The sequence below is a fragment of the Molossus molossus genome, unplaced genomic scaffold, assembly GCF_014108415.1.
Source record: "Molossus molossus isolate mMolMol1 unplaced genomic scaffold, mMolMol1.p scaffold_m16_p_11, whole genome shotgun sequence".
NCBI classification, from domain to species: domain Eukaryota; kingdom Metazoa; phylum Chordata; class Mammalia; order Chiroptera; family Molossidae; genus Molossus; species Molossus molossus.
In genome coordinates this window covers 16,942,869-16,968,238 of record NW_023425346.1, presented here as the reverse complement: position 1 = coordinate 16,968,238, position 25,370 = coordinate 16,942,869, and the positions used below count along the sequence as shown (strand labels likewise).

The 25,370-nt window shown below is 42.9% G+C and overlaps 1 protein-coding gene across 1 annotated transcript in view; it reads left to right on the top strand.

Moving 5' to 3' along the window:
• Positions 1–25,370, top strand: part of NCKAP5 (NCK associated protein 5) — a 650,664-nt gene that overhangs the window by 293,372 nt on the left and 331,922 nt on the right. Inside the window, exon 5 of the mRNA XM_036254823.1 lies at positions 23,618–23,764. Coding sequence (XP_036110716.1) covers positions 23,618–23,764 — 147 coding nt within the window. The remainder of the gene's footprint in view (positions 1–23,617; positions 23,765–25,370) is intronic.

Here is a 25,370-nt window from a genome sequence, read left to right as displayed (position 1 = left end):
CATCATTTTAGTCAAGTAAGTTAGGAAACATGTTAGAAAAAAATTCATAATTAGGTGTGAATGAGGGCAATTAAATGCAAATGAAATGGAGTGATTTGTTGGAGAGGGGCATTGGTCCTTCAGCTTCCTCGGTGACCATAGTTAGACACAGGCAGCGTCGTTGCCAAGAACCACAACACGAACGATGGGTTGACCCTGACAGCCCTGTGTGTCCGCAGCTGTCCTCTGTGCTGCTTGGTTGCTGCTGAGACACTTCTTCATGTCTGCTGCTCTCTCTGGAACATGAAGTGAGCCCACATGAGCTCATTCATTTAGAAAGAAAGAAGTGGTGCCTGGTCAGTGTGGCTCAGTGGGTTGAGTGTCATCCCGTGGACTGAGAGGTCCCGGTTCGATTCCCGGTTCAATTCCCAGCCAGGGCTCGATGACCAGTAGAGGGCACACAGGAGGCACCTGCTCCATGTTTGTCACATCAGTGTTTCCGTCTCTCTCTCCCTTCATATCTCCCACTCTCTCTAAAAAAATCAATAAAAGCATAATTTTAAAAGAAAAGAAAATATCTTTTTTAAAAGAAAGAAGTGGAGGGTCAGATGGAAACATTAACAAGGTACAGACCTGCACATGGGTATAGCTTCTGCCACAGACCAGACTTATGACCTCCGACAGTCACCAGAATGCCCTGGGTCCCTCAGTTTTCATATTTGTAAAAGGTGAGTGAGGTTTGGGACTAGTTTAGGGGTCACAAACACAAACACCCCAAATAAAAGTAGGCCAGGTATAAGAAAAACCAAGTGTTCTCTAGGGGTTTGCATCCCCTTTTTCTACTGTTGATAAGAAAACAGGTACATAGAGAGGTTTTTATTTCTTGTTGTTTGTTTTGTTTTTAATAAAGTACAAAGCCCTTACTTACATAACAGCAGCCAAGCCTGGCTTAATGCCAAAGAGCAGTGGGGAGAGGTGGGAACTGCGCCAACCCGAGAGCTACTGTTGGCCCGAAGGCAGGACCACGGCCGAGCTGCAGCGGTCAGACGGCCCCAAACTGTGGACAGATGGCCACATGGCTCAAAAGAAGATGCAGTTCAGCCCTGGCTGGTGTTTCTCAGCGGCTAGAGTGTTGGCCCAAGCCCTGAAGGGTCCCAGATTTGATTCCCGATCAAGGACACATATATGGGTTGCAGGTTCGATCCACAGCTCTGGTCAGGGCATGTGCGGGAGGCAACCAATCAATGTGTCTCTCTCACATTGATGTTGTGCGCTCCCTCTCTCTCTCTTTCTCTTTCTCCCTTCCCCTCCCTCCTTCCCTTCCACTCTCTCTAAAAAGAAAAAAAATCAATGGAAAAAATATCCTTAGGTGAGGATTAACAACAACAACAATAAAATATAAAGTTCAGATTTTTATCAGCAGTTTCTTAGTCTGTAAATAAGGCTTTTTTTTTTTTTTTTTTTTTTTATACAAGGACTAAATAAAATGTGTCAGACAAAGGGCAACCCTCAGAAGAGAAAAACAGTCTCTAAGGCTTCTTCTTGCTCTTAGAATGCTGGGTTTTGATGCTTCCCTGCAGTCCTCTGAGGCTGTGTTGCATGGAGAGAGAAACGGAGAGAGAAACGGAGAGAGAAGCGGACAGCCTCTGCCTGCAGCACAAGCCCACCTTGTGAGCCCCTCCCACCTCCCACGTGCCAGTCACATTCTAGTCACTTTGCAGGTGAGCTCTCGTCTCCCCCAAGAAGCCTTGGAACTAGGTACTAGTATTTCCCTCACTTTACAGAAGAGGAAACTGAGGTACAGAGAGGTTACAGTCTTGCCCCAAGCTATACATTTTTAGTGTTAGGTCACTTGAGTTGCTTTGCACCCTTTTAGCTGGCTCAAAAGATTGGCATAGAAACTGTGCAGAAACTGTGTCAAGAGCTGCAGAGAGTCACTGTCCCAGGAGAGGACAGAGAGACGGAGTACGTGCTCTGCAATGTGCAATGGTGTACACGCCTGCCCCTCTCCACTCTCCATTTTGTCCCACCTTCGTGGAGAGCCCTGAGCAATGTGTTTTCTGAGCCCAGCTCCATGGTTTTTAAACGGGGTCTCTGCTCACTCATGGTCACTTTAGCCTGCGTTTAAAGCAATATAGTATGTTGCCCAAGTTATTTCCATTTGAAATGATCTAATTGAAAACCAAAATGACTTTTTCCTGAAATAATTCCTTAAAAGTATTCTCAGATGTGATTAAGCAGCTGATGCTAGTGGAAAGTGAACTTTTCTAGTTATCTTAAAATCTGTCAATCATCAAATATATATCCAGTTTCTTTTATACACCGAAGTGCATAGCATGGCCTGGGACCTTCTTCACTGGAGCCCAGGGCCTGCCTGGCAAAGACGTTATTTCACAAATGATCATTCTTATCAGTGTAGGACATGTTTAACTTTAAACTTCACCTCCCTCTTCCCCAGTAATAACTCAGGCATACTTTAATCAAATTCAAAAATTTAAGTGCACTAGAAAGAGAAGTTAGGGCTGAAAAATTATATTAAACAATCAATTACATCCTGGCCGATGTGGCTCAGTAAACATTGACCCATGCACCAAGAGGTCACTGGTTTGATTCCCGGTCAGGGCACAAGCCCAGGTTGTGGGCCCGGTCCCCAGTGAGGGGCATGCAGGAGGCGGCCAATTATGTTCTCTCTCATCAATGTTTCTATCTCTCCCCCTCTCCCTCTCTCTCTAAAAGCAAGCAAGAAAAAAATTTTAAATAAAAGAATAAATTACAAAAGATACCAAAGAAAGCTCTTTTAAATTGCAACATTCCAAGTATACTTAAAGCGTGAGTTTCCCCAATGTCTAACATAGCAGCGTTTTTTCGTGAGCACGTGTAAATGCTCGGCCGACCGAAGTTCTGTGTTTATGCTTGTCAGGAGCTGCAGGGCTCCTCACTCTGCTTCCTGGTTGAGTGTCAGAACCACCTGGGGGACCCCAACACATTCAGTGGTCTGGGGACCTCCTTCAAGCTCCTGACTTAGACCGATCTGTTTTGTGTTGTCATTCCCAAGTTTGATGAGGCATCTTCATTCCCCAGGTCTGTGTATTGGCCACTAGTCAGGTACTTCAGTACCTGCTCATTCCCTTGAATGTCCCTCATTTTGCAAAGGAGAAAATGGAATTGAGGTTCAGACAGCAGTTCTCAGTCCAGGGCAGACTGGACATGCATCTGCAGGGCACCTGCATGGTTCTTTTTCCCACAAGACGCGTTGCAGTACGTGCTCTGGCAGCCAATTAGCCAAGAGAACCGAACTCTTTAGAATTCGTTGGAGAACTAGACTGTAATTTGTATGAGTGATTCAGAAAAGTGCTCCATTTTTCTCTATTTACCTAAACAAAATAAGGTAAACAAATTCAAATACATAGATCAGCAGTCAGTACACACGACGAATGCACACCAGCTGGAAAAAACGGTCTCAGATTCTACTGTCTGTGAGAGTAGCTATGTCTTTGAGCAGGTGTTTATAAAATTATAATACACTAGAGGATATGAAAGAGTTTGTTGAGTGCTTTTATGTGTGTCTGTGGCTTGTAATCTCGAAGTCTCGAGTGCCTTTCGTTCTGCTTTAAGAAAGTTGGCCTTTTCTTTGAATTGCTGTGAACTTTGAATAGCTGCTGAGATGGGTGATGGTAATAAAGGGGGTATTTTTATTGTGTGTTAAGTTTTAAAGGGCTGAAAGTGTTCCTTAAGGAAGCAGTTTTCTTCCTTCCTTGTCTTATTCTTTTTGTTTGTTTTGTTTAAAGCAACATCCGTTGTCTATTCATATAAGTTTAAGTAAAGAAGGGAGACTTTCTCAAAGACAAAGTGTATGATAAGATTCCGTATAACCAAGAGCACTGTCCTACATAAAATATCTGTCTTCTCTTTGAAATCATTCTGTAAGATGAATTTACGATTTTATACTCTACAGAAATAGCTTTTCAGAATTCCAGATATTTCCTAACTCGTCTCACTGGTTGTTAGCACACCTGAGTAAGGAGAACATTCACCTTTGTGATCCCAACAGCATATTAAATACTTCGAAAGGGATAGAGAGAGGAGTTCGCAATGCTGTCACTAGAGTTTCAATAGTTACATGCTTTTTCGGAATTTAAAATCCTTGGTTTAATGGGTTCTGACTCTACTTTCTCATTCTCAATTTCTGCCTAAATTCTCTGCTCAGATGTGAATATTTTTCTTGTTAGATGCCTTGACCCTGGACTGAACTCTCACCAAGTAAAAACAGAATATAGTCTGTCCGTTAAAACAGATGTAACCTCTGAATAAAACGGTGCCCTGGAGAAGCACCTCTTCTAACGGGCGAGCTGCTTTTGACCTTGAACACGAACCGCGTCCTTCAGCTCATCTCAGCAGCGGGCCAGGCTGCGTTTTGGAATATTCAGGTGGCGTCCCAGGGCAGGAGGTTCTTTGGATAGAATCCAAGAGATGTTGATTTTTAGTAAGTGTGTGGCTTGGGCAAATACTTAGGGCCCTTCAGATCATTAACCAGGCATATCCACCATTTCTTCCTCTTGGGAAACAGAATCATTTGAACAGAGCAAAATCACGATGGTTTCAAACCTTGAACTTGGATCCTATTTTCTTAACTCACCTAAGGCTAGAAAACTATAGTTTTTTATTTTTTTTTTATTTTAGGATTCGGCTTATCAGTGCTTTATGAAATGGAGATAAAGTAGTCTGTGGGGGAAAATGTACATTTTTGCTGAGATCTCTCCTATACAGTAACCTTTCGGCTGCATCATCCTTACTGATTTTGTCTGCAGGGCGAGCCCAGCTGGGTAATGAACAGGAAGCACTAGGTGTGGGGTGAAAGGAAAGTCCGGCCAGGGGTCTGCTGTCTGCGTCTAAGCCACTGCAGGGGTCAGGCGTCCCTAGGAGAAGCTGGGACTTGTCCCTGAGCCCTGCACAGCAGACCCGGACAGGGGGAAAGTGGTCATCTACCAATAGGGATCTTCTCAGACTAGGGCTCAGACTAGGATCAGGGTCTCAACCTAACTGTGCCCCAACCCAGAACAATTTCACAGAATCTCCAGTGGCAGGTATGTTTAAAAACAATGTCCCTGGGGGATTCTAATAAGTCATTAAGATTGTGAGCCAGTCAACAGCATAATGAAGATCTTTTCTGATCAGCTCAAATCTATAGAGAAACGTGCTGGAGAAGATTCTTAAAGAAGTTTGACTTACGGCCCTGGCCGGTTTGGCTCAGCGGTAGAGCGTCGGCCGTGAACCAGTGAGTCGCAGGTTTGATTCTGTCCAAGGGCACGTACCTCGAGTGCAGTTCTTCCGTGGCCCTGGCGGGGTCATGTGGGAGGCAACCAGTCCATGTGTCCCTCTCACGTTGATGTTTCTCTCTCCCTTTCTCTCCCTTTCTCTTCCTCTCACTCCATCTAAAGATAAAAAGAAAAAATATCCTCAGGTGAGGATTAAATAAATAAATAAATAAATAAATAAATAAATAAATAAATAATATAAAAGAAGTTTGACTTATAGGGTGTAGGCCAGTGTACAATGGAAATTTAGTGATTGTTTTCCACCCCACTAATATTGTTGCTGTTGCCTAGAAGGACAGATAATCTCATTTTAGGTCGTTTAAGGCTACACCAGTGTTCAAGGTGGAGGATGTGCCCCCATGCACTGGGCTTTGTAAACTCCTCTGGCTTGGGAAGAATGACGATGGTGAAGAAGTCCATTGAACACCTGTCCCTTCCACGCCACGTCGGTCTGTCAGGCTTGCATGCAAACATAAACGCAAACAGCACTCTGCAGTTCTCCTTCCTGTGTAAGTTCACATCGATGAGGAGTGGGAAGAAGCCACTGGAGGAGAGGAGAATTGTAGACTGTTACAAAAATGCCACCCACGATTCACCACAGCCCATCCCTTTGCGGAGACCACGCGTGCCGGGGGTGGGTGGGGAATGCGTGCAGGGGAAGTAAGAAGGAGTCTGAGCTCAGACAGACCTGGAAGCAGTTCCCAGTGTTCTCTCTCAGTTTTGCCATCTTGGGCAAATTATGCAGGTTGAGTCTCACTTTTCTCTTCTCCGTAATGGGTATAATAAGACAAAGTGCTTCCCGAGACGTGATTTCCTCTGACGGTTGGAGATAGTGTGTAGTGTGTAGCACATGTTAGAGGCAGTGAGCAGCAGCCATGATGCATCATCATTACACACGTAGTCCTTTACATCTGCTCATCCATTTTCCCTTCACAAAACTTCCTCTTACCCTGCCCCACCCTAGCAGCTAGCACCACAGAAACCGCTAAACATATAACAGTGTCAGAATTGGAGAAAATGACAAAGCTATGAGAAATGTAGACATTTCAGGGGTGCTAACCCCAGGGTCAGCTTCCGACAGAACCGGCCTTCTGGGTAGAATTCTGTCCTGCTGCGCACTGTCATCGCCAGACCCTCTCTGCCAGTATTTTCTTGTTTAGGTATGTTTCTCTCAAATTCTATCTATTAAATGCATCATTCCACGTAAGAGATAAAGAATTGAGAAAATAAGTACAGCAGGTCTTTGAAGAACGTTTTTGTTCAGTGTTGTTTTGTTAAAATGTTGGTGAGAAAATAAACTGATTCCCAGAGGCAGGCACTGTTTGTGCGGAGTTCTGATGTTCTCCCCACGTCTGCAGGGGTTTTCTCTGGGGCTCCGGTTTCCTCCCGCATCCTGCAGTGCACGTCAGGTGAACTGGTGTGTCCACGTTGTCCCAGTGTGAGTGAGGGTGGTGTGTGGCCCTGTGATGGAAGGGCGTCCGTCCAGGGTGGTTTCTGCCTTTGCCACAACAGTGAACTGGAATAAGCAGGTTGGACAATAATTATCTTACTTGTTTTTGTTCATCTTTCTTATTGTATATAAAGCTCACATTTATCTTCATGTGTAATATTAGAAGTGTCTAGGTGTTCATTTAAAAGTTGATAGATGTTTTTGTGACCAGAAATATGCGATGGGAACTTAACTCTTATTTACATCAATTGGCCTACGGTAAAGTTGGCTTCATAGTGCGTCATTTCACTTAAAGTCACAGATTCCAAGAACCTGCCCATGAAGTGATCACTTACTGTACTTAAGGGAAGGTCATTCACATGTTAGTGTGAACCATAAACTCATCTCAGAAAACTGGAATTTAGGATGTGGGATTTGGAGGGGAAGGAGACAAGAAAATAATTCTCCTGAAGTTATTTAGGATGAGACTTTTCCTGGGACAAGGGTACCAGATAAGAGGTGTTAAGAAGTAGCATTGGGATGAAGAAGTGAAGAGAAAGCCAGCAAGTGCAACTTACAGATTACAACCATCATTTCTATGGTTTGCCACATGCCTCGTGCGTCCAAAGAGAGAGAACCCACTGCTCTTCTTTGGCCTCCTGCCTCACACTCTCAGGACCCAGGCCTCAGGCTGGTATGAGCACAGTAACTGTTGAAGGCTTGATATGCTCAGTGCCCTTCACTGCATACCCTCTGTGGATGCGCCATAGGCAAAGTGACGAGTTCAAAGGAACTTCCTCAAACCCATTGAATTAGGGTCTTATAATGGCTTATTTTTCCTGCCCTCATATGTTTATCTATTTTTTTTTCATCCTCACCCAAGGACATTTTTTTATATTTTGTTTAGATAGAGTAGGAGGAGGAGAGAGAGAAACATCAACGTGAAAGGGACACATCGAGTGGCTGCCACCCGCATGACCCAACCAGGGCTGGGGACAAACTGCAACCGAGGTACATGCCCTTAGCCGGAACCGAACCCGGGTCTCTCTGGACTGTAGGCCGACGCTGTAACCGCTGAGCCAAACTGGCCATGCCCTCATGTGTTTAAATGAATAAGCAAAGGTTGCTCGCCATTCATGATGATCCAGTTGTCTTGTAAACATATCAAAATACATGTTTTTCCAAATGTGTTCTGTTTGGCAGGTTTGCCACTCTATCCCCCGATAAATTTGGTTTCTAAATTAAGTTAATAAATTAGCATGATAAATACATTTCTCCCTATTAAGGCCAAGCCTATAGCTTAGTCTGAATTAGTAAGCCTCTTGGTCTGAAAGCCACTCCATTGCAAGCATCCCTTTTTATTTCATTTACAAAATGACTTATAAATATATCCTTAGGTTATGAATTAGGCTGCATTTCTTTTGAGTTGCTACTTTTATTTTTTTTCTAATGCTTCTATTATTGTATTTTTCTTCTCTTTGACTTTTCATTTCCTGTTTTTTTTCCTGAGCATTGCATAATCACCATTGGAGAATTGGTAGTAAAAATTGCCACAATAATAATTAATATGCGTTTCACAGTTTACACGTTCATATCATCTCATTTGATCTTTACATTAACCTTTCAAAATAGGAAAGGCAGAAAGTGCACCTTCACTTTACCAGTGAAGAAACTGCTTTTCACAGAAACAGCTGATTTTATGAGCATCGTAGTGTCAGGGTATAGTGGACTCAGTCTTCTGATCCCAAGCCCCATAGTCTTGCAGGGGTAGCTTTAGTTACATTCTGTACCAGTGGTTCTCACATCTGGTTATGCCTTGGAATCATGTGGAGAGTTTTAAAAATTACCGATGTCCTGGTTCCACCACAGGGATTCTGATTTAACTGGTCTGGGGTGTGGCCTGGTCATGAGGATTTAAAAAATCTCCACAGGTCCATTATAATGTACAGCCTTGTTTGAGAACCACTACATTACAAGGCATTAGATTCAGATGCATTTGTCTTGCTCATCCTGCTAAGGCTTCCTACGACCAGTTTCTTGTTTTCATTAACTTACCACCGGCACATTGAACTTCTGGGGAAGATGGGAGTTGAGTTAGTCCTTGAAAGACAGTAAAATTCACATAAATGGAAAGGTCCTTTGGTTCTATGAGTTCTCTAATGAGAAACTGTAGAAGAGTGTGGGTATTCTGCTAAGGTACAGCAAAGGATTGTGGGTACGCAGAGAGAAATCAGAGAATTTTGGGTAAACGTAAAGCATTTAGAGGTTACAATATTGGGTTCAGATCCTGAGTGAGTCTCTCACAAACTGTGAAATGTTGGTGGATTTACTTCATCTCTCAAGGCCTGGGGACCCCATTTCTAACCATTTTCAGGCCGTGAGTGAGTAGTGAGTTCATTGCTAAGGAGGCTCTTATGGGTCAGCAGGCAGCCCAAGACTGTTGGGGGACCATGAGGACATGGGAGAGGTAGGTCAGTGAGTCTCTCAGGAAAATGACTAGAGCATAGGTGACCCAGTTCAGAGACCCCCAAGAGGCTGGACCAAGAACTACCAGCAAAGCCTGAGGACACATTGGTATTGAGGAAGGCCCTGCGGTAGGAAGGTGCTGCTGGAAATGAAGATTATTTCAGGTGCACACATAGGAGGGAACCACAGACACAAAGAAGACAAGATTCTCAACTCACCCTAATTAGTGTTGCCTATTAACTGTGCTTGAGGACTACTTTCCTTTTTTAAAATTAAAAAAAAAAAATAGCAAGGTTTAGAAAGTTACCAAATTAAGTCGTCATCCTGGATGTAATGAAAGCCAGGCCCTGGAAAGCCAGTGTGAACTTGGCAGAGAGGCTCTGGATAGCTACTCAAAGTGAACTGAGCTTAGAGATGGTGAAAAATGAGCAGGATCCTTACTGCAGAACAGGAGTTATGGCCAGAGTGCTGCAGGGCTAGTGCCCTTAGTGATGGGAAGTCCATACAGAGATCATCTGGTATCCTGGACTTCAGGGCTACTTGGAAGGGGTCAACTAATCTAGGGTAGATAATCTAGGGTAGTCAAGAGCATAGGCCATGCTTACCAGCTGTTTATTGTCATGTTGTTGTGTACAAGGTGGCCAGACTCTGTTATCCATGACTTTCTGAGGAAAGATTTACAGGGTGACATGTGAAGGTCCGTCACTGTGCTGAGATGAACAGGATATCAGCAAGGCCGAGATGCTCAGAAAGAGAAGGTACCTCCACTATCTGGCCTCCTCATTTTGCACATGAGGAAACAATGTACAGAGAACCAAGGGGCTTTGCCAAGGCTGCACTGACCAGGAATGGCAGACCTGGAAGAGAAATGAAAATTATTTCTCTTCAGCAGCTAGTGTACTGTTTCTCCTCTTCCTGTGGTAACAGAGTTGCTTAGCGCTGGGATAACTAGGTGGGATCTAGAAGACTATCTGTTGCAATAAGTTGGAAGTCCACTGGAGTGACTTTTGTCTCAGGAATCACAACTTGCCCAGTCCATTATTCTTTAGATGCACAGAGATTACATCTAGAAATGGTTGCATGAAGAAATGGTTACTCAAGCCCTGGCCAGTTTGGTTCAGCAGTTAGAGCGTCTGCCTACAGACCAATAAGTCATGGGTTTGATTTCCATCAAGGGCACATACCTCAGCTGAGGTTCATCCCCAGCCCTGGTTGAGATCATGTGGGAGGCAACCAGTTGATGTGTCCCTCTCACGTTGATGTTTCTCTCTCTCTCTCTCTTTCTCCCTCCCTCCCACTCTATCTGAAGATAAATAGAAAAATATCCTAGGGTAAGGATAAAAAAAAAAAAGAAATGGTTACTTAAGTTTTATATGTGCATTTATATTGCTTATCTCATATATATATTCCTGACTTTTCTAATTATTTGTAAGACCATGCTTATTTCTGATCATTTATCTGCATTTCCTGCCCTCTCTTACCAAGAGGAACCATCTGGCAGGGCTGCAGGTGTCTTCACCAAACGCTCCTGTCTCTCTGCTCCCCCTGCCGCTCTGAGTGGCTTGTCAGGATGTGCAACCCACTTGATGACAAAGAATCACCTCCAGTGATAGCTTCCTGCTGCCTTCAGGGGATAAGGATAAAAATAATAGTTTTAATGTCAAAAAGCACACCAGGACAGTATTGCTGCAAAATGTCTTCTGTGAAATTCTTGAACAATTGAGCCCTGCTCTGTACACTGAATTTTTTTCTGACTAGAGAGAGCAGGTATTATTAAAATGTACTAGAAAAAAAGGTCATATTTGAGTTCCGTTTAGGTGCAAATAGGTGAGGCTTTTCTCTATTCTGACATGAACCCCCAAGAGAATTAACTTGATAATCCATCTCTGACTCTCAAAAGTACAACTAATGTACCTCATTAGAGCTCTTCTTTGAGGCAACCCCAGGAAGGTGGAAGGTGGGAGGAAGGGAGTGCCTTGATTAGGGGTGATTCTGAGAGTCCCCAGAATCTCCAGAGAACTTCAGGAGAAACAACTTTACGACTTCGGAGGCCATGGTTCCTCTGAGAGCCACATGTGGCCAGTTGTGGGTTAAAGGAGAAGCACGCAAAATCTTGTTTTCTAGGAGTGGAAGTCAATTTAATGATGATTCTATCTTTTGTTCTTTAATCTTCATTCAAGGATATGTCTTTTTATTAATTTTTATTATTTTTTTCTATTTATTTTCAGACAGAGTGGGAGGGAGAGAGAGGGAGAGAAAGAGAGAGAGAAAAACATCAATGTAAGAGTGACATATCGACTGGTTGCCTCCTGCATAACCCCAACCAGGGGATGAACCACAACCAAAATACGTGTCCTTGACTGGAATTGAACCTGCGACTCACCGATCCACGGGCCAATGCTCTACTGCTGAGCCAAACCAGCCAGGGCTCTTTTTATTAATTTTTAGAGAGAGAAGAAGGGAGAGAGAGAGAGAGAGAAACACTGATTGGTTGCCTCCCATATGCAACCTGACCGGAGATCGAACCTGTAACCTAGGTTTGTGCCTTGACCAGGTATCGAACCCACGATCATTTGGTGCATGGGATGACTCTCCAACAAACTGAATTACTCTGCCAGGGCTGGTACTTTGATCTTTTATGCAAATATTCTATCAGTTCATTGCTTTATGTTTCTGATAGCAAAATACTTGCTAAAAAATAGTTTTCTGTTAAAAGTGCTTAGGAATATATAGTTCAGCGTTAAGCTTACTTAATGCCATTAGAAGTAAAGGAAAACAATATCATCCCTCATTTGGCATCACTGTGTTCAACAACACTGGACATTTGCTGAGCACTCTGTGTTGTGCAGAGGTGGTGATGAGGATGTGACATATTGGAATTGGGACCTGGGGAACTGCATACAATGTCTGTTTACTGAATTTGGCAGGACAAGTTGACTTCTCCATATGAACTTATTAGTAGTAGTATTGTTATTACATTTGCATTTGGACACTTAAAGAACTGTTTCTTAGCAGAGGGAATTTTCTGCCAATTCAATTCAGTTTAACAAACTCAGAAAATACATAAATATAGATGTTTCTCTACCAGCAGTTGTATATCTACACACACACACACACACACACACACACTATTGACAGTATAGTATATAGTATAGAATCTGACTGTATAATAGTATTGACCATATTTTCTGAAAAATTTTGGATACATTGGTTATCTGACAATATGTATTTATGAGAATAGTGAGAGAGAGAATTTTAAATTGTTTAAATTTATTTTAAATTAAACTTTTGTCCAGAAATCTCAGACACATGCCTTTTGTGGGTGTATAAAAAGAGATCAGTCCAAGTAGCTCAGTTGATTGGAGTGTTGTCCTGATACACCAAGGTTGTGGGTTCGATACCCAGTCAGGGCATATATAAGAATCAACCAATGGATGTATAAATAAATGAAACAACAAATTGATCTATCTCATTCTCTCTCTCTCAAATAAATAAATACTTTTTAAAAAAAGACATCAGTAAATATAGCCACCCACCTACCACTAACTAAGCAATGACTGAATTACTGGTTCATTTGGGAGGGCCACCCTCCGTCGATGAACTCAACTTCCCTCTGAAGGCTCTCTGGCTTCCCTGACCTGTGAATTCTTTCAGAAAATGGGACAGAGGAGAAGTAAGAAGGAGAGAGAGAGAGAGAGAGAAAGAGAGAGAGAGAGAGAGAGAATGAATTTGAATGCAAATTTTGACCTTAAATTATGAGTTATTTTTAATGACCTCCAAGTGTTTAATTGTGACCATTAACCATGGAAATTTTACATTCACAAGACTTTCTTACTGCTTTTGGTTTTTTCCTGCTTAGGTTACACTCAAAACAGCCATCCGTGGGCACAAGGACATAATTTCTACTGCTAATCTTAAGTGTCCAGTCACCTAGAGCACACCTTGATTGAAAATTGCACCTCGCTTTTTCACACCATTTTCTTCCTCAGCAGAGTTTCCCTTTGTACAAAGTGCCTTCAGAATTGAACTTTTCATAAGGAAATAAATGTTGCTGGTACACAGAACAGGCAATAAAAGCATCATCTGAAAATTTATTAATGTGACTTTACAGAGATGTTCAATATGGAAGATAGGCTGCAATATTGAGGAGTGTTTTGAGTGAAGAATAATAGGGAGTAGATGTGAATTGATATGCGAATGGTCGTGAGTTCATATTGGAGACATAAAGAAAACACTTTGTTCTCGTATCCATCATACACATTTAATCCTGGGGATTTTACTGTGTGCTTAGTTCACTTTGTGAGTCAAATCCAGGGATGAAAAAGAAGAGTTTTATATGTTTGGCCTGACAGTAGTAATCTTAAACTGTGAACAAATTGGGATGTTCTTTTAAAATCCTGTGATTTATCTGACGCTATTTTTCCCCCTTTAAAATTTAGTATGCTAGTGCTGAACAAAAGCTGCTAGCGATCGCTGGGAATGTTTTTATGGTATTTTTCAAAGTGCTATCTAAAGTGACAGTATATTCTGTGCACCCTTCCCACCACCAGAAAACAAATGAGTAAATAAATCACAGGAGCTGACGCCACGGGGCTCCCTGGGGCGGCTGTCAGCCAGGCGCTGGCCCCTGCATTTCCATTGGGCTTGTACTAAGGTGTGTGTTTACATTTTGAACTAATGGAATCATCATTAACTATAGAAGTGGTAGTGGTTGGTCAAACCTATTCTGCCGATAGTCTTCTGAGGCCAGACCTGACATCTCTGATAAGATCAGCCATGCCCTGGGGGACGGTCTGGGAGCCCTGGGGAGATGCTGGCAGCAGCAGGTTCACAGCTGACTCAAGCTCGCAGATTCGCAGATAGCATTCCCATTAAGGACAGATCTATAGGGACGCGGGAAAGTCTGAAAGAGGTGACTGAGCTTGTGGAAAGAGCCTGACATTGGACATCAGAACTGAATTCAAATTCTGACTCTGCCCCTTACTGTCAAACAGGTCACTTAATAACCCATCAGAACCTGTTTCCTGTTTCTTTTTATTAAAGTGTAGTTGATATACAATATTTTATTAGTTTCAGATGTACAACATAGTGATTTGACATGTATATACCTTATGATGTGGTCACCACAATAAGTCTAGTAACCACATGTCACTGTACAGTTATGATATTCCTGACGAGATTCCCTGTGCTGGATGCAACATCCCGTAACTCGTTTGTTCTGCAACTGGACAGAGCCTACTATCTTGTCTGTAAAGGGAGTCTGTGAGTGCATAAATGGTGTGTATGAGATTGTTTGGTTGGACTCTAATAAATAGCATCTAATAGCAAATATTAGATGCTATTTATTATTTTTTGTGTTCTGGAAAGAAAACATTTCATACTACCACCACCCCAATCTCTAAATTATACTGTATCTGCCATCAGAGTTAAAAAATGATAAAAATAGAGATAAGTGAATTCTCTTTATTTTTCTAAGGCCTTGCAACCAGGAGATAGTTGGAATTATTCCTCCCACAAGCAAATGCCTTCAGAGAGGACTCATGTTGGGCATGATTTCCTGTTAGTGTTCAGAGTACTTTTTACTAAATTCTTGCTCATTCAGTGTGACTCACCAGGTGACTTCTGTCATAGGGCCCAAGAAAAGTACACAGCAAAAAGAGGGATTTTTTTTTCACGAGAGATTTTATTAGGCAACATACCTTCTAGGCAGATCTAACTTTCATGTCATTCTGCATTAAATCCTGCAACTTGAGCAGTATTTTAAATACTTATCCTTCAAAATTGAGTTTCTACAGATGATCAAAATGGTATAAAGGTGAGGTAGCCTCTTTCTGTGCCTTCTGTGCATTATGAATGAAGAAACTGAGGAACACAGAACTCACAACTTGACTAAAGTCACCCAGTTGGCTGGCAGCAGAGCTAGAACTGAAATATAGATTTCTTGTTTCTACTTGTTCTAAAACTTGATAAAAATGGGTCTGTGTTCCCATCCTGGATAAGAATAGACTTATCACCCTGGATAAGAAAAGTTCACAGTAAGATGGAACTTCTTGGACCTCAAGAAACAGATGACATTTGCTCTCCCCTTATCCTATCAAGTGAAATGCCAAGGTTTGTCCAAATGTGACCCCCTCTGTGCTAATTTGGGGTTCTTCAATTTTCCTTACACTCTTGTGCTCAGATCTAGTGTCACCCCCCGGGGCCACGTGTTGAGGTTCAGCCTTAGGACACCCCCTCTCCCCCAGGCAACCACACACCCGGGGGGCTGAGCATGAGGCAGGGGCTCAGGGGGAGAGGCAAGAATGTGTAAACTTCTTTTATTTTCTTACTGAAATTGTGAGCCCATCGTAACTACCAATTGCCACTTTCATCCTCACTTAGGACATTAGTGGACAGCTTTCTCCTTATTTTTTATAAAAACACAAGAGGCAAGCGAGCATTTTTAAATGAGGAAGCTTTCCAGGCAGGAGCACGGTTGACCCCCATACTGCACACACAGAACTTGTCTCCACGGACCTTGGCGCCCTTTGCTATAGACGCTTTCAACGCCGTTGCAGACGGTTCATGCCTACGGCTTCCACGGAAAGGCACAGCCGCGACCTGGTGGCCTGTGGACTCTCAGAACCCAGACGCCGGCCGCGGGGCTCTGTGCACACAGACCGGTTGCTAGTGTGCGCCTCCGCCGCCGGCACCTGCCGCTGAAGTCGGACATCGCAGGCCCTCGGTGGGTGTGCCCCAGCGTGCCCGGCTTACATCTACAGTCCCAGTCTGCTGTTAATAGCCACCCCCGTTACGCTCCAGGGGTTTGAATGATGAATCATTACCTGCTTATTTACTTATTTAATATAAAAATTAGATCAAGCATGCAACCTCAAAAACGTATCTAAAGTGGAAGTGGTTCATGTACTGTGCTGGAGCGCCTGTGTCCAGAGGCTCCTAAACTTCGACTTGGCTGAGACTTGCCCAGGGTGTTCTCTGCAATTAGAGTCCTGGCGCCATGCTTAGACAGTGGGATTCACTGGGGCCACAGTTGGCCGAGGTATCTCAATTTTAAATAAGCGACACCTCTCTCCTTTCACCCCTATAGACTGTGATGCCTGTGGTTGTTGGACTGCTCTCTGAATACCAGCGACCTAAGGAAATGTTTGTTATTTGTCCTTGTTGGAGGAGCTGCATACTAAACAGTCAAAATTACAAGATGGTTTACAAACTACAAGGTTTCATTTCGAGAGCTTGTCATAGTTCAGTCAACCCCTGCTTAGATGATTCCAATAGCATCTTGCTAACCTCCCTTCAGTCTACTCCCCCCACTGCACCAGAGAGCTATTTCAGAACACAGACCCTGAGGTCACCGCCCACACGCAGAAACAGTCCAGGCTTCCAGTTGTTCGGAGGGTAAAGGCAAAATCCCTTGACTTGTGGCCTGGCCCCATCAGCCCACCCAGTCTCTTTTCCTCCCCAGATACACGGAGCTCCTTTCAGACTTTGTAAATTACCCTCCCTTCCTCCTGCCTCATGGCCATTTCCTGGTTAACTTTCAGGGTGTTAATTGTGGGCATTTGCTCTCTGGACCTCTCATTTGTCTCCCTCTATTATTGATTCTTCAAGCCCCTGGAAACCCTTCTTCCCAGTGCACATCACAGGGCTGTTCACATTTGACTGTGATCTGTCTCCTTCCACAAGACTGAGCCCCATGAGAACAGGGGCCACATGTGTTTTATTCACATTTGTACCCCCAGCATCTTCTGTCTGGCACACAGGAGCTGCTCAGTCAATATTTATTGAATAGATGGATTCATTAATTAATTATAAAGTAAGGTGACCTTCCATGAAGCCCATTGCGTGCTGGGCTGGGGAAGCTGGCGACCAGGAGATGAATAAGACCCTTTTTGGGGAAGGGCATTTTGATGACTTCCCTCCTGATGTTTCTGACTGAACAGTGGCTGGCACCAGTGAAGAGTTCTGCTGCCTGCTCTTTGGACTAACTGAGCTCCCCAGATAGTCATCCGAGTTGAACAGATGCAGCCCAGAGCTCTGTGTCAATTGATACTATTTTACATAGGCCTGGTGGCGCTGACTATTTTAGAACAAAAATGAGGGGTCCCCGAAATGTGAAGCATTGCCCTGGTCCACTCAGAGAAACTCCCAGCTCCGAGGACTGCTTTGTGTCCGCCAAAGCCAAGTCTAAATCCCTGGAGGAAACAAGCTTACAGCCTCAGCCATAGCTGACGCACGTGGGACGTGAGCCTCGCGTGGTGGCCGCACTCCCAGCGTTCCCTGCGCACGGAAGCCCACGCAGACCTGAAACATGCAAGCAGGTCACCTCTGGGATCCACTCAGTCTCAGCAGTGGACTTGGCTTATTTTTCTTGTTTCTCTCTAGGAGGTCCATAGGAGAATATATTTTATTTAAAAACACATTTCTGACCTCTGTCTTGCTTTCTCTCTTTTTACCATGTATATCACAGGTGATTAATTGGCAAAGGAATTAAAATTTCTAATTTTAAAAAATCTAGGTTATTTATATGTGTGTGGATAGAATACATAGACTTGTTTTTAAAAATGTGATGCCCTGGCCAGTTTGCTCAATGGTTAGAGCATCGGCCCATGGACCGAAGGGTTGCAGGTTCGATTCCTGGCCTGGGGCCATGTGGGAGGCAATCTTACATGTGTCTTAAACGTGTCTCTCTTACATCGAGGTTTCTTCCTCTCCTTCCCTCACTTCTAGTCTATCGAAAATTCAATGGAAAAATATCCTAAGATAAGAATGAACATAAAAATAAAAATAATGTCATGCTTTTATAAGTTTAATGTAAGTTGAACAGCCCCTTTCTGAAATTGACAATAGTGATCTGTCAGTGGGGTATTTTCTGCTCTTTCTTCTACCACTTTCTCTCTTATTCGTCTACTTACTTAAAATACATGTTTTCATCTCCCTTCTTTCTCATTATTAATTATGCTCTAACACCGTCACTGGTGAGTGATGAAGGAGACGAGCGAAGAAAAGGACAGGAGAGTTAGCTGTGCCTTCTGGATTTGTCTGGGCGTTTTCGAATATGAAACAACAGGAAGGGTGCTTTTCGAACAGGTCAGTGGGTCAGGGAGTATCTGAACTGCATACAGATGCGGCCTTCCTCCTGGGTGGTGTCACATCAGAGCCCTGGCAGGCCTCCTCTGTCCCTGCAGTGGCATCAGTAGTGCCCGCCCACACCCCAGAGCCATCCGGAGTGCTCCCGTGGCTCCCAGCTCTGGGGTCTCTGTCAGAGGTCACTTTCGTGTGAGGAGTGTGCTGTGGCACTGCCTGTGGCAGGCTGGAGTCCTCGAAAACTGACACCCCAGAAGCTGCACTGATTCCCAGGGATTGGTGCATAAGCACCCAACTCCCTCAGCCCTGGGGTGGGATGATTCTGAGCCCTGTGTTTTGCCCCCTTTCTGGAGTTTCCATCGATTTAGCTTCAGTTACTTAGCAGTATGCCCTGTAATGGCTTCCTGCCTTCTCAGATGCACCCTACTGGTATTTCCTGCATTTCTCAAATGAACTACATACACTCGACTCCTTGTTCTGCAAGAACCCAAGTGAGACACTAACTAATGATTTAGAAATGCAAACTGGGAAGTTAAGCTGCAAAGTGATATTTTGCAGGGAACCACATTTGGAAGACCTTGACTTTTTCCTCAGTGTCCTTCTCCTGCCCTCTCTGCTGTGCAGGCCTCCTCTTCGTACATTCCCACCTTTGCTGCCATCTCTGTGCTCCCTCTTAGTTCTTCAAACACCTCGGGGCTCTGTCAGTTGAAAAGGGTTTCCACTTGTCTCTGTAATGCCCTTCAGCCACAGCTCTTTGTATTCCATTTCCTGCCCTGCCAGACTTTCAAACCAGTGTCTAAAAAATTGCTTCTATTTTCTCTTTTCACTTTTTGCTTAAGCACTGACAATTTGGGTAGCATCATCACACTTCAGTCAAACAGCTCTCGAGCCCTCTTATTACAGAATATAGAGGTCCCTCTTCTCTTCTCTTGCCGTCCCCATTACCACTGGGCCTATCGACAGCATTTTTTTCCCCTGAAAATGGTCTTGAGTAATTGAATTCTTACAACTTTAGCCCTGGAAGGGACAGTGAGTCCAGCCCTTTCATTTTCTTGAAGGTTACAAAGGTCCAATACTTTGCCCAGCAAAGTGCAAACGTGTAAAGCGGGGCGTAGGATCCAGGGCTTCTGACCTACCAATCCCGTGTGAAAACTGCTTAAGGTCAATCCTCGTCTCAGTCTTTCCAAGCGTTTCTAATGTGTATCCCTTGCTATGTGAAGGCCTCCCGGCTGGCTTCCCAGGGCCTTCCCGCCACAGCTCCCAGTCCATTGCCGCAGTCAGGATAATGTTTCTGAAATTTAAATCAGAACCTATCACTCCCCGACTTGCCTCCAATTCCTCTTTATTGCACTTAGAATAAAATCCAAACCCCGTTCTGTGCCTTGCAAGATGCTCCATGGTCTAGTTCTCTTATGATCACATGTCCTACTATTCATTCTCTTTAGTCACTGTTAAGTCTGTCAAGGACTCTTCTCAGCTGGCCAGCAAGGTAAGTTTGTAGCTCTGCCACTGGGTTTTTACTTTGCTGTTCCTTCTCTTTGGGATGCTTTTCTCCCAGACCATTGCAAGACTGCTTTCCTCTCATCAGTTGGTCTCAGCTCAACTTGCCACCTCCTTAGAGAGCCTTACACTGAAGTCCCAAATCGAATATTGTCCTAAACATACCACTGTCCGTCACATTATGATGTTCCTCATAGCATTTACCACTCGCTACAACTATGTAAGTTACTTGTTTAATTGGGAGTTCAGCATGTTTCCCACCATTCGAATACATGTTCATGGAACTTGACCACATCTCCAGCATCTAGAACAGTGAATGGCCAGTAATTGGAGCACAACAAAGATTTTTAGGATGAATAAATGAATGAATGAGTCATGTCTGAATTTTCTTTCTCATATATAAGAATCCTTTCTCTTTTGCTTTTCATTCCTCAACTATTATCTCACCTTTTTTTTTTTTTTTTTTTTTCTGTACTATAATCTAACTGGTTTCCTCTTAAACCAATAAGGACACAACTTACTCCTGACTGGGAGCTTTTGTTTCAGGTTTTTCTTGGACCAAAATCCCCCTACTTTGCTTCTCTAACTATTCAAGTTGTATTACTCTGTCGAAACCTGAGTCATGGTCCATGTTAATGAAATCACAGCTCACAGCCCACATCGATCACCCTTTCTTCAAGTGATGTAAAAATGACTCTTGTGTTTTATGTTATCTAAATACTCATACTTCATCTATTTAATCTTGAATTACTTCCAGTTGTTCCATATAATAATATTTACACACTGTGTCTAGACACTTTAGATGTGTGTGTGTGTGTGTGTGTGTGTTCAGTCTATTGTCATTATTTGTAGATTCTGAATTTGTGAATTTGCCTACCCTCTAAATTTATTTTCAGTCCCCAAAGTCAACATTTGCATGTGTTTATGGTCATTCATGGACATTCACAGAGTGAAAACTTGGTCACTGATATGCCCGTTCTCAGCTATGGTCGGACAAGGCAACAGTCTGCCTCTGGTGTCCGCTGTCACCTGAAAATGTGTGTCCTTTCTGTGCTCTACTTAGTGCCACGCTTTTCACATCTAATGCTGTTTGTTGGTGATTTCATTGTTTCAACCGGCCCCACAAATAGTGTAGAAGTGCTGTCCGTGTTCTCAGTGCATGGGGGCTATGAGGTGCCTATTGAGAAAGGGGTGTAAGCAGGCTTTGTTCAGGGAGAGTTATAGTGCCATTAGCCATCAGTTCAATGTGAATAAAGCAACAGCATATACTGCATGAACTGTCTTTACTTTTATTTATTTATTTATTTATTTATTTATTTATTTATTTATTTATTCATTCACTTACTGTGGACAATATTACATACATCTCCATTCCTCCCCAGCCCCACCCCACCCCAGGTCTTCCCCACACTATTGTCTGTGTCCATGGATTATGCATATATGTTCCTTAGTTCATCTCAAAGTGTCTTTAAATAGCCCTGGCAAGTTCGGCTCAGAGGTTAGAGCGTCGGCCTGAGGTCCAGAGAGACCCGAGTTTGGTTCCTACTAAGGGCATGTACCTAGGTTGCAGTTTGTCCCCGGCCCTGGTTGGGTCGTGCGAGTGGCAGCCACTTGATGTGTCCCTTTCACGTCGATGTTTCTCTCTCTCTTTCTTCCTCTCTGTCCTTCCTGCTCTATCTGAACAAAAAATGGAAAAAATGTCCTCAGGTGAGGATAAAAAAAAAAGTGTCTTTAAATAGGAGCACTTATAAAATGAGATTATGTATTAATTTGTGATGAAATTGTTGTGACCAGAAGCCCACAGGAACCAAACCCTGTTTTTGTCCTAGGAGCCATGAATCAGTATTCACTAATTCTGGGCTCATGACAACTTTATAGAGTGTAAGTGCTGTGAATAATGAAAATTGACTGTGTGTGTATGTGGTATATGTTGATATTTGCCTCATATATGCATTTAGGAGACAAAGAAACCAAGAGTCATTGAAATTAAATAGTTTGTCCAAGATTATTTGCCAAGCTGGTAAAGGAGAGATCTGGAATCTCTATTACCATATTCCCAAGTCTTGACTGTTCACTCACCACAACAGTGAATTTTCTTTGCTTCTTTAATTACCTGTAGAGCTTAATTATTACAGGGAATGTATGTATGTTTATGTATATACACATATGGAATTGGCTGAAAGAACAATGAAAAGCCATAATTCATATAGGGAAAGAGATGTAGATAATAACCTTTTTAAAGCAGCTTGCTTCACAATTCCAGTTTAGGGTTTTATTATAGTGATCCCAAATCTTGAAAGAGAAGTAGAAGGATCACTTCATTTCAAAGCTGAGTTTGTAAATCTGTGGACTTCATATTCCTTATCATGGAAATGAACACCTGACAAGTGACCAAACCTTAAAGAATCAAAGTTATAAAAATATGACCATGACCTGGGCTTTTGTCCTGGCCTGAGGATCTGTACCTTGAACTTGCCTGACATTTATCTGAGCTGAACTCACACATGCTATGGACGTGAGCACACCTGCACATTGTGTGTTAGAGGGGCCAGATTCAAGAAGAGCTATCACCTTCCTGATAATCGTGCACTTCTATAGAGAGATGACGGAAAATTATATCTTGAAATCTATGCAAAACAGATTAATATGGGTCGAGATACTATGTGGTCTTCAGGTATATGTATATATTGACACATATACATATATGTACATATATATGAAGACATTTTTGAATACTTCATAATTTATTTTCAAAAAATAAGTTATATATTTTTGAAACCTCCAAAGCACCTTTGTGAGCACAGTTGGAAAACCTGTTCTTTTTTTCCCTCTTATGCTATTATTCTTCTCTAAGTGGATTGTATAAGTGCCTAGAGGTTAAGAATCATATCTTTTGTGCTTCTATGCTTGCAAATGATCTTAGTTCAGTGCTAACTGTACAGAAGTCTCTGATCATTGGTAATTCTGTTTGGGCCGTGGCTGACAAGGTTTCTGCAGCGTTGTGGTTAGACTCTGTGCCGAGGAGTGATGCTGCCCAGTTCTGTAACAGCAGGGTCTGGATGTACATAAAAATGGGTGAATTTTCTCATCTGATATTCTCTTGACATTTCTTTTTTCCCTTGAAAACAAGAGCCAGTCATGAGGCTCAAATGAACACTTCTCAGCTTCCAAAAAGCTGCCAGAGACAAGTTTGAGTAAAGGGTCCTTCCAGCAGGGAGGTAAGACAAGATAATCACATTTTATGTCTGCCTCAAGGCAGTATCACAAACCCTGGAGTGCTAGGAAGGGGACTAAGGGGTCCTTAGAGCTGTGTCATTACTGGGCCAAAGGAACGCATTGACTTCAGCTTAGAATTCTGACTTCTAAGAATTCACTTACAATTAATTCACTATCATGGCAATATTTCTTGAATGTGTCCCTTAGATTAATTAAATGGCTTGATGTCCAATGACTTTAATGATCCTTATTTGAGGAACTAAGCTGTTCAGAAATAAGGTATAAAGGTTGATTTATTTGTGCCCAGTTTAAATCACAGCTGAATTCTATGGTGCTGATAAAAATGGATTAACCACAGGACTCTACCCAAGTCTTTGTTGGCTAGGCCACTTCTCCAACTGGGCAGAGGATGTGTGTATTCGGAGGTGGTGACCCAATGGCTTTGTCCTGCCAGGATTCATTAAAAAATATCTGCTGTGTTTACTAATATAAGCACCATTCATTTGTTTAGCAAAATTTCTACTTCAGCCCCAGAAAGAACGCAAAAGCAATAGGGAGATTCCAAGAGGTTCATCTTGCTTGTTTTTCAGCTGAGATTATTGCAAACCAGAATTCTCTCTTGCTTCAGGAAGTGCTGTCAGAGGAAGAGAGAAAGCACAAAGAAGCTTTGGAAGATCACATGGTGGTCGATGAGGACTCCAGGAGCGAAAGCAGCAGTGTGGAGGAGGGCAAAGAAAAGACCAAATTGCTGTTAGAAAGACTGAAAGCTCTAGAGGTAAGAAATGAAACAGTTTTTACACATTGAAAGAAAATAAGTGTTCTGCTTCCATTATTGGCACTGGTTTCGAGTGAGAACAAATCTTCCTTCCCCGGCCCTCAGTTCCCGCAGATGAATAGGGTCCGGTCTCTCCATTGTGATTACTCTGACATGACGAGTCTACACCATCAGTAGTGCGCAGAGATTCCAGGCCTGGCGACTGTGATTGTTTCGCCTTAAAAAGAGTACAGCTGACAATAATTCACTTTCAGTTCAGTTCAGCCCTCAAACTGGACCAGTTCCCCTAGAATTGCAAGCTCCTTGAATGAAGAGGCTGTTCGATATTTCCCGTTGTTTACCCAGTACCTAATAGAATGAATGAATGAGGGAATCGATAAATTTCCAATACTATGTAAGCATGGTTGTAAAAAATTAAATTTTAAGCAGAACCATTATTTTAAGAAAAAAAAAAATCTGTGCAGAAGTTCACCATGTAAAACATGAAAGTACATGTGAGGATTAGCTGAAGGGTGCTTGAGGGAGGTCTTTGAACTACGGCAGTCCTCCAAAGCACTTTTGAAACTGCGGGTCTATTACTTAATGGCATTTGACATCACTTCAAGTGTTAATTCCTGAATGTGTAGAGCAGTCCTCAAAGAACATTCAGTTATTAGTGCTTGATAGAGATTTTGCTGCTGAAAGATTCAGCAAAGATGCTTTTTTCTATGGGTGGGCTTATCTCCTTTTAATAAGTTTTCTGTTAGCCTGTGGAACTGAGACATAATTACTTTTAAGCAAGGATGATAGGTAGTCCATCTCTTCTTAAGCTAGGTACAAGGGGCCTTCAGAACCCCTAAAAATGTATTTCTCCCATTGGGTCTACAGAATCCTGAAAACGAGCAGAGTGAAAGGTAAGACTGGAGGTTTGTTTTCTATGGTTGGTTCCTGAAATCGGGCCTAGAACCCACCAGGCGGTCTATTGCAGGCATCCTTCCTTTTGACTCTAGTTTCCTCAGCAATAGTAAAGCAAACTTGTTAAGATCATGGACTTTGGAACCAGATTCCCAGGGTTTGGTTTGAATCCCAGTTCTACTACTTTCTAGTTTTGAAACCTTGGGCAAATTAATTAGGCTCTCTGTGCCTCTGTGTCTACAAGGGCAAAAATGGGGCTAATAATAGAAACTTACGTGCCAGAAAAGTAATGAGGATTCTAGGAGTTTATGTTTGTACAGTGGTGCCTGGCACGGGGCTCTTCTGTCCACCCACTCCACGGCGCCTGTGGTTCCTAACTCAGTCTCCCCGTTTACCTGGATACAGTGATCCACAAAACAACCCTGGCTGTAAAAATTCAGCCGCCGCACACAGGAGTGACAGAGGTACATGGGTTAATAAGCAAGTGTGTCTCACATGGGCAGAGAGAGGTCAACTTAGGGAACCTCTGGCAGCGCCCCTTGGGCAAAAGCCAGGAATCACTTGATTCCATATGTTTTTCATTTTTAAGATAGTCACTGTCAAATGTGGGAGAGCCTTCTCAAGGGACACTGAGGGTTCTGTCTGAGAGTTCTGGGAAACTCATGGGTTTGTCTTGAGAATGAATTAACTGGATTTAACAATAGGAATGAGT